At 39.7% G+C, this 10168-nt stretch overlaps 1 protein-coding gene across 1 annotated transcript; it reads left to right on the top strand.

Annotated features, from left to right (window-relative positions):
• The first annotated feature begins 247 nt into the window (after positions 1–247).
• Positions 248–7536, top strand: LOC120536274 (mast cell protease 1A-like). Its single transcript, XM_039764597.1, has 5 exons — positions 248–313; positions 504–663; positions 3178–3313; positions 6830–7048; positions 7162–7536. Exons 1-5 carry the CDS (start codon positions 262–264, stop codon positions 7333–7335), a joined length of 741 nt encoding a protein of 246 aa, XP_039620531.1. The 5' UTR covers positions 248–261; the 3' UTR covers positions 7336–7536.
• The last annotated feature ends 2632 nt before the right edge of the window (positions 7537–10168 follow it).

Raw genomic sequence — 10168 nt, 5'->3', positions numbered from 1 at the left:
TGGGTTCCTCCAATATCTATAGACATGTTTTAATTTTATACTACCAATGATTGTAAAATTTAGAAACTAATTACTCAGAAGCAAAAATTGAACTACTAGTAGCTGAGCCGGATGTGTTTGTTAGGTTTCTTGCCTACTCCGCATTGACCACACTCTGATCTGTGGTTGGTTTCAGGGCTGCCAACACCCATCCATCCTAATTATAAAGGCATGACCTGCAAAGTCAAGCTGTAGAGACAGTCTGAAAACTGGCTGAAAACCATGCTGGGAGTTTACTGGATTTCCATCATGGCTGTTTATGTCACACTGGCAGGTAAGCTGGGATGGGGCTGAGACTTGGGTGGGGCAGGAGACTTTTAGAAATTTCATTCCGTAGTGTTTAAAGTATAATATTTTTAAAGGATCCCAACAATTCTGCAAAGATATGAAGGTAGCCTGGTAGAAGAACTAATCTGAAATACTTATCCTAAGTGATGTCCTGTATTCACTTTCTGTCCTGTTAGGTGTCTCAGGTGACAAGATCATTAATGGGAAAAAAGTCAAGCCTCACAGTCGACCCTACATGGCCTTCTTGGAGATAAACATCGATGAACAGATATACTCATGTGGTGGCTTCCTCATTCACCCTGACTTCATCCTGACAGCAGCTCACTGCCAAGGACAGTAAGTATCTCAGTGGAGGACATTCTTGTCAGCTCAGGCTTTACAGCCGCTATGTCTTTATTAAACCCAGATGTTAAATTGCTTACATATCTGTAAATGAACTAGAAGAAGATCTTTTAAACAATAAAACACTCAGTCTGTTATTAATGCATACTTCATGAAAATATCCATCCATCCATTATCCAACCTGCTATATCCTAACTACAGGGTCACGGGGGTCTGCTGGAGCCAATACCAGCCAACACAGTGCACAAGGCAGGAAACAAATCCCGGGCAGGGCGTACACACAGCGGACAATTTAGAATCGCCAATGCACCTAACCTGTATGTCTTTGGACTGTGGGAGGAAACCCACGCAGACACAGGGAGAACATGCAAACTCCACGCAGGGAGGACCTGGGAAGCGAACCTGGGTCTCCTAACTGCGAAGCAGCAGGGCTACCCACTACGCCACTGTGCTGTCCTCATGAAAATATTCTTAAGGAAATTAAGAACGGAATAAAATCTTATATCTAAAATAATGTAGGTATAAAATGTCAGTATTGTCTGTCACTAGGCAGAAAGTTGTGGAGTAAGAATTGATAACAAACAGGGAAACCGTTAAAGTCAATGGACCTCATTTAGTAAAAGTTAGAAGATACTTGTATATTTTAGCATCAAAACCTTGGTTTCTGTCATACGGATATTGTATATTGAGAAATCCAGAATTCTGCTCAAATAATCCCTAAAAGGCTAATTGAGGGACTGGAGTCATATGTGTATAATAACAGAAAGAAAGGCGACAAGTTAAACACAGAAAACATGGGCTAAACACAGCGGCCAGTGGGGGCTTTGTTAAGGGGCAGTGTAAGTGCTTTAAAGTTTGTTGTTTTTAATCAATTTTTGTCTTCTCTTCTCCATAATGAAACTAAAAAGTAAAGCACTTCAAAGTAGGAAGGAAGAATTGCACATTATTGAAAATACCTCCTGCTGGAGTCGACTGGTATTTGAATTCTGAGCCTGACATTGGCAGGACTTGATCAGCTGCATGCCCAGGCCTTTTAAGAATTTCTGTGTCCTCGTGTCTCTTGTGCTTTTGCCATCTCTGCTTCTCTGAATGTGCTGTTTCAGTGCAGAGACACACAGAGTCAGAGCTTTGGGCGCGAGACACGAGGCGATCATGGCTGGGCTCAAGTCTGCTTGCTTCAGGACACATTTATATACAGATCAGTATCTGAAATTTGGTTAATTTAAGCAACCTGACAGCACATCATTTTATATCGTGAAAAATAAAAACAAAATTAATTTATCTCTAATTAACAGCCTGAAGAATTTCAAGGTGGTGTGTGAGTAAAAACATGGATTTTTTTATGTGTTCATTTTATTAATTCCTCTGTTTCACAGTTTGATGCAGGCATGCTGGACCTCTTAAGAAGTTAAATTTCTTCATCCACATGTTCCATGGTCATTGAATCTGTTTCATCAAAGCAATCTGACATAACCAGACTTTCTAGCTCAGATCGCTTATAGGTATCAGCCCAATTAATAATTATAATGAAAAGAAAAAGTTAAATGGGCATAAGAACTCACACTTTCACCCATTTTGCCCATTTCTTTTTATTTGCCAGTTTCAGATACGCCTTTTTCTTTTAACCTCTGCATGTTTTCACTGTTACCAATGGCACTGGTATTGGGATTTGTATTTAAGGCAGCAGCTAACTAAGGACCTGTAATGTGTGTATTCCTCAAACAGCACACCTTGATGTACAAATATCCTCTTGTATATTTGTACGTCTGGGTCTTCCACTTCTTTTCTTATCCTGGTTAGAGCCATTTTGCCCTTGTCTCTCAAGTGGACATCTTTGTGGACATTGGCCTTGAGGGGCAAAATGTAAAAACAAACAAAAACAGTGTGAAATTAACATTAACAAGAGAGAACATCAGTCAATAAAAAGTGAAAGTGTGAAATTAGCAATGAAAATTCAGTGTGAAATTACCATTCAAACGTGAGAACATAAAATTAACAAAAAGTGAGAGCATGAAATTCACATATTTCCAGGGAAATATTCAGGGAACAAGGTCACTAGCAAACACAGGATATTCACTGCAAAAAACGCTTTGGTGAATTTCACCGATCAACTCTATTTACCGCCTTTGCCCCAAATTAGTTTGCACTAATCATCTGAGTTTATCTCTCAACTGATCTTGAAGGACATGTCTAGAGACTGAAGGGTTCATGAAACATAACATAAAGGGTAAGCAACTAGCACTAAAAGTAAAATAATAAAGATAGTTATCACATGCCATCCTCACTTTTCTTCTGCTTGTCTCTCTCCTTTCTTCTTAAAACATTTAAACTTAGAAGAATTCCACAATTCTTTTGTTTTTGATCTCTTATTGGTCTCTATCTTTATTTATTTCAGTGCCCCACATCTTCTGTTTTACCAGGCTTAAATGATAATCTGTTTAGTTTCTTCATGAAACTGCTCTCCCTGTACTCCTCCCTGACTCACCTACTGTCTTCTGGCCCCAACAGGAGTATTACTGTCTACCTCGGGGTTCATAATATCCTAAGATCTGAGAAGTCCCAGCAGGTGATACCAGCAGAGGAAATCATCCCTCATGAATGTTATGATGATGGGACCATAGTAAACGACATCATGCTTCTGAAGGTGGGTGTCACCGAGAGCTCTGGGGGATGAGGGGATAGCAGCAAGCAGGTGTACTCCATGTCTGCTGAGCTCAAAGCTGTCTTGAAGCAACAGGAAATGCTATCATGCAGGTTAGAATTGACTGGCGTGTGCAGCTCATTGCAGACATTGTGAGTTATCCTTTAAATAAGGTTTGTTATGAATTGAATTATAGATGACCTGTATTTTAAGGGAATATATAATATGAATTTATATACATAATTATATTAGAAGCGATAGAAAGACTATAAAGAGAGGAATAGTGAGAATTTTTGATTGACTTAAATAGAATGGATATGAGCTCCATTAGTCTGTGACAGTACGTCATTATAATCACAATAAACTATGAACATTTCCATGAAGGAAACCATATAGGACAGGGCTGCCCAATGCGTCAAACGTGATCAACTGGTAGATCGCAAAGATAGTGTAGGTAGATCGTGTAGCATTCAAAAAAAAAATTTTTTAAATGTTAGTCTATCATATATCCTCCCTATGGCATTTGCTACTTAATTGATATACAGGGCAGCAAGTCTGAGATCTCTTCTCTTCTAACACACTAGTCATCCCGCATGCACGATCAAACGCGTGAGCTACTGCAAAACTCCAGACGTGATGTAGTTAGCCTTCCAATTTATATCGACTAAAGAAGGGATTTAAAAAAAATTGTTGGGGGAGGGTATGGTCTGGATGTGGAATTGGAAGAGGATTTTTTTCTCACAATGTCACAATCGAAGTGCGTTTGTCTGATCTGTCAATCTATCATTGCTATTCCAAAGAAGGAAAATGTGGAAAGGCATTTTCGAACTGTTCATAAAAACTACAAAACTGACGTCCTTCCAAAAAGCGATCTGAGAAAGAGAAAGGAGAGGGAACTAAAATCACAGTTAACCAGGCAGCCGTCATTTTTCACTCGGCTGAATTCAAAAGCCCTTTGACTGCATTATTTGGCTCTACTTATTTATGCGAGTCAGCCTTTTCCCACATGAAGATTACTAAATCCAAATACTGTAGTGACCATAAATGTATTGAATTGTTACTGTGCCATAAAGGTTATTCAGTTATGCAAGGTAGGACAACATATATTTTATGTATAATGTATATTCGGTATATATATATATATATATATATACTGCTCAAAAGAATTAAAGGAACACTTTTTAATCAGAGTATAGCATAAAGTAAATGAAACTTATGGGATATTAATCTGGTCAGTTAAGTAGCAGAGGGGGTTGTTAATCAGTTTCAGCTGCTGTGGTGTTAATGAAATTAACAACAGATGCACTAGAGGGGCAACAATGAGATGACCCCCAAAACAGGAATGGTTTAACAGGTGGAGGCCACTGACATTTTCCCTCCTCATCTTTTCTGACTGTTTCTTCACTAGTTTTGCATTTGGCTACAGTCAGTGTCACTACTGGTAGCATGAGGCGATACCTGGACCCTACAGAGGTTGCACAGGTAGTCCAACTTCTCCAGGATGGCACATCAATACGTGTCATTGCCAGAAGGTTTGCTGTGTCTCCCTGCACAGTCTCAAGGGCATGGAGGAGATTCTAGGAGACAAGCAGTTACTCTAGGAGAGCTGGAGAGGGCCATAGAAGGTCCATAACCCATCAGCAGGACCAGTATCTGCTTCTTTGGGCTAGAAGGAACAGGATGAGCACTGCCAGAGCCCTACAAAATGACCTCCAGCAGGCCACTGGTGTGAATGTCTCTGACCAAACAACCAGAAAGACTTCATGAGGGTGACCCAAGGGCCCCATGTCCTCTAATGGGCCCTGAGCTCACTGCCCAGCAGCATGCAGCTCGATTGGCATTCGCCATAGAATACCAGAATTGGCAGATGCACCACTGGTGCCCTGTGCTTTTACAGATGAGAGCAGGTTCACCCTGAGCACGTGACAGAAGTGAAAGGGTCTGGAGAAGCCATGGAGAACATTATGCTGCCTGTAACATCATTCAGCATGAGCAGTTTGGTGGTGGGTTAATGATTGTCTGGGGAGGCATATCCATGGAGGGTCACACAGACCGCTACAGGCTTGACAAAGGCACCTTGGCTGCCATTAGGTATCAGGATGAAATCCTTGGACCCATTGTCAGACCCTATGCTGGTACAGTGGCTCCTGGTGCACGACAATTCCTGGCCTCATGTGGTGAGAGTATGCAGGCAGTTCCTGGAGGATGAAGGAATTGATACCATTGACTGGCCACCACACTTTCCTGACCTAAATCCAATAGAACACCTCTGGGACATTATGTTTTGGTCCATCCAATGCCACCAGGTTGCACCTCAGACTGTCCAGGAGCTCAGTGATGTCCTGGTCCAGATCTGGGAGGAGATCCCCCACAACACCATCTGTCATCTCATTAGAAGCATGCACCGATGTTGTCAGGCATGTATACAAGAACACAGGGGCCATACAAAGTGCTGCATACAATTTTGAGTTACTGCAATTAAATTTTGGCAAAATGGACTAGCCTGCCACATAATTTTTTCACTCTGATTTTTGGGGCGTCTTTGAATTCAGGGCTCTGTAGGTTGATCATTTTCATTTCCATCAAACGATGTGGCATCCTTTCGTTCCTAACACATTACCCAGTCTATATCAGTATAGATATCCAGGAGGATTTCTTTTTCCCATTGAGATCTGATGTGTTTTCATAGTGTTCCTTTTATTTTTTTGAGCAGTTTATATATATATATATATATATATATATATATAGCATTTTTAATGTAGGTAGATAATTTCGACCTGGTCATTTTAAAAGCAGCTCACAAGCCGAAAAAGTGTGGGCACCCCTGATATAGGACATGGCATTCATTTGTCCCTGTGGTTCATTAGAATTTTTTCTTTTTCTGTTGCTTGGTTATTCAAACAATGTAATTAATGCATTATAAACAGAAGATATACCATATCCTAACTTTTTTTTCAATAATGTGACAAAGTCTTGGACACAGGAACAGATCTAATAAAATGACCTAAGTCAGTTCACATTTGCTGTAAAGATGATGCAGGAGACAAAGAAAGTGTTAGGGAACCAGTGGACCCCTGTTTAATGCCAGGAGGTGGAAATTAAAAGCACTCATGTGAAGTAAAACACAAAATAAATATTGCACTTCTGAGTGTAACGCCTCAGGTGTGGTTGGGTCGGAGACTGACTGCCTCCTTTCAGTGTCAGGTGGTTTTGAGGTGCTGCTCCCCGGAGGGGGCGTGGCTTAATGATGGCGAGACAGAAGTGTTGTGATTTGTCACTCGACCAGCATCCCTCTGAACTGCATCAGCAAGAGCTCCCCTTCTCACCCTGGTGGTGGCCCTGCTTACCTGTCCAGACCCCTGAGGATGCCTCCGATTCATACATGCTTGGCACCACATACAAGTCACACAGCCTGGCCAGGTGTCAGAAACCCAGATAGCCAACTGACATCCCTGTACACATGCACCAGAGATGAGAGCTCACACTGACTTCATCCTGAATTTTTGTCTTTTGAAACAGCTGAAGCACAGCGCCAATATCACACATGCTGTGAAGACCATCAGCATTCTAAAGAGTAGCGACGATGTCAGCCTTTTCCAATGCTCTGTGGCAGGATGGGGAACAACTAAAACCAATGGGAAAGGCAGCAGTGTGCTGAGAGAGGTCAATGTTGAGGTTGATTTCCTAACTGCTTCTCAAATTTTTGCAAGAGGCCCCGGAATAAATGGTGCCTGTAATGTAAGTAAATATTAGTTTAAAAAAAACACTAGAAAGTGAACTATGATCTCTTTTTCTTCATCCCTGTCTCTCTTCAATTTCCTCCAATATAAAATCACATGAATTTCTTTCAGGGAGATTCAGGAGGACCACTGGTTTGTCAAGATACTTTGAACATGCCTACAGCTGTGGGGATTGTGTCTTACGGCCCAAAGAGATGTGAAGATCCAGGCAGCGATGCCTACACAATGGTGTCTGCATACTGGGACTGGATTGAAACGAAAATCAAGGCCAGCTACTCTGCTTGATGTCTCTCTCTGTAAGAATGAAGCCATTAAGCCAGCAGAGACACCGAGCTGTGATTTTATATCACACTCTCACTTTGCCAAGTCCATTCACACAGAAGAATACTGAGTAGCTTTACCACTGTTATCAAATTATATTCACCAGCACATGTAACTGCTTATCTGCTTCAATAAAATCTGCTGCTGAACTCGACTCCAAGTCAATACACAGTAGGTGTGAGTGAATGTGTGTGTCCTGCGTTTGAACTTAAACATGAACCGGGTGGGACAGACGCCTCCCTCACAAACCGAAAAAAGGAAATGAGTTTGCATGATCAGTCACTAAACTCAATAATCTGCAGGGGAAAATTAGTCATAACATGTTTAGTTAAAACTGGTGGATATCATTTGTTAAAACACAATATCTAAAGGTTATCAGAAAACAATGCAAAACAATGCCTGTGTGATGAAATTATACTTAAAATCATTAAAAGTATAGTAAAGGATCTAAATGCATAAAATGCAGTATACACATAAAAAGGGGATGAACCCTACCAAAAAGAAATATATGTAGAATGAATTTTTAAAGATATTTTTCTTTCAATATGAATATATTTTAAAAATATGTTACAATATACTTTAAATAACTACATTACAATATCTTGCAGCATACTGTCATACATTGTAAAATATGCAAATTGTTGTTATTGTATATTTCAATATATTTTCTAAAGTATTAAAATGTATTCAGTCATTGTCCAACCCGCTATATCTTAACACAGGGTCACGGGGGTCTGCTGGAGCAAATCCCAGCCAACACAGGGCTCAAGGCAGGAACAAACCCTGGGCAGGGCACAAGCCCACCACAGATTAAAATGTATTTTTCAAATATATTTAAAAATATTTGCAAATTTCAAATATAATCTTAAAATATTTAACATTAAATTGGAAGATAACTCCATATATTTTAGGGTATATTGCAATAAATTTCATTTTTGAAATATATTACAACTAAGAAGCCTTTTATTTACCATCTAAAAATGTGACACATGCTCAGAATTCTATGCAATTACAGATAAACCTGACCCGGCTCGAGGTGATATACTGTATAATGATGTTTTATCATGTTGAGCCTAAATAACTCTCAGGGCAGTATTTTGCTGCCACCTAGTGGATGAAATAACATCATGCTGCATATATATATATACTGTATATCTATACTAATAAAAGGCTCACTCACTCACTGACTCATCACTAATTCTCCAAGTTCACGTGTCGGTAGAAGGCTGAAATTTGGCAGGCTCATTCCTTACAGCTTACTTACAAAAGTTGGGAAGGTTTCATTTCGAAATTCTACGCCTAATGGTCATAACTGGAAGGTATTTTTCTCCATTAACTGTAATGGAGTTGAGCTGGAAAGACGTGGGGGGGTGGAGTTTCGTGTGACATCATCACGCCTCCCACGTAATCACGTGAACTGACAGTCAACGCAGTGCGTAGAAAACCAGGAAGACCTCCAAAAAGCGCTTAAGAAAACATGCATTATATAATTGAGAAGGCAGCGAAACAATAAGAAGCGAGCGAGTGACATATACAACCATATTCATGAGTGCTGCTACTTCTGAAAGAATGCAAGGTGTAAACCTAAACTTTAAATTAAGTTCATAGACAGGCTACCGCTGGCGTTTCACATGCCCACGGGAATGCAGGATACAAGTTTAATAAGAGGACGCAGGATATAAATGAGAGTTTTGATCACTTTGTAACTAAGTTAAAATTGTAGGTGAAGGGGTGTGCTTATGCAAATTCCAAGAGACTGTGTTTGTGGGGGATTGACAGTTAAGGCGGGTGGGGGAGTCACGTCATCATCTCCCTCCCATTTACCTCATTTCGCTCTGAGCTGAGCTCATGGCTAACGCTGTCTTCGAAGCAATCGTCAGACTGCCACCAAATACTCACAGAAAAATCCACAAGTTAATACACATGCTGTCTCTAGAGTTTCTCCACACTGAATCCTCCAGGTACTACTTACAAAAGGTTACATTGACAATCGTGTTACGTTATTTTTAAAATCTTTCCTTTTCTTAGCACAAGCACAGCTTCGATGCATGTGTTCCATAACGCGTTAAAAAATAGTGCATTTAATCACACTTTGCATTACAAGCAAAGGGGAGCTTTTGTGAATGCATGATTTCCTGGTACACCGATTACATTGATCAGCGCATCCCGATTCATTTTACCCTCGCACCACCTTAGTTTGAGAAGAAGTATGAAAAAATATGAGGTTAACACAGAAAAACAGATCACCAATTCAAGCTTTATGAATAATCGATTCGCCATCAATAATTGTTTTGGTAAAGCCATACTCAGTGTAATCCTCCTTCCATTTTATAATTTTTCCTCCACTAGCCATGATTAAATGAACGGTAAAAAAGTAAGAGCAAAGCGAGGGTGACTTATTTAGGCAGGCATATATATGACAGCAACACTCATGACAATGTCAATCACGGGTATTTTGCTATATATATATATATATATATATATAGATAGAGATATATATATATATATAGATAGATATATATATATATATATATAGATATGAGAACAACACTCATATCAATAACAAAACAATTACATTGACAATCATGTTACGTTATTTTTAAAATGTTTACTTTTCTTTTTCATAACTTCTTTAACACACTACTTCTCCGCTGCGAAGCGCGGGTATTTTGGTAGTATATATATACTGTATATATGTAAGCATATCTAAATATATATCACAGATTTTTCGCTGGTTCACGGATTTCTGCGGACAATGGGTCTTTTAATTTATGGTACATGCTTTCTCAGTTTGTTT

The sequence above is a fragment of the Polypterus senegalus genome, chromosome 10 (genome assembly GCF_016835505.1).
Source record: "Polypterus senegalus isolate Bchr_013 chromosome 10, ASM1683550v1, whole genome shotgun sequence".
Classification (NCBI taxonomy): Eukaryota; Metazoa; Chordata; class Cladistia; order Polypteriformes; family Polypteridae; genus Polypterus; species Polypterus senegalus.
Note: the sequence above shows the minus strand (reverse complement) of the source record. Positions and strands in the feature narration are given on the sequence as shown.

What these genes read in the sequence shown, in the direction of transcription:
- LOC120536274 (XM_039764597.1), top strand. Translation starts at nt 262, where the DNA reads ATGCTGGGAGTTTACTGGATTTCCATCATGGCTGTTTATGTCACACTG. An exon ending in TGTTTATGTCACACTGGCAG is followed by an intron (nt 314 to 503) that starts GTAAGCTGGGAT and finishes CTGTCCTGTTAG; the next exon opens with GTGTCTCAGGTGACAAGATC. An exon ending in GCAGCTCACTGCCAAGGACA is followed by an intron (nt 664 to 3,177) that starts GTAAGTATCTCA and finishes TGGCCCCAACAG; the next exon opens with GAGTATTACTGTCTACCTCG.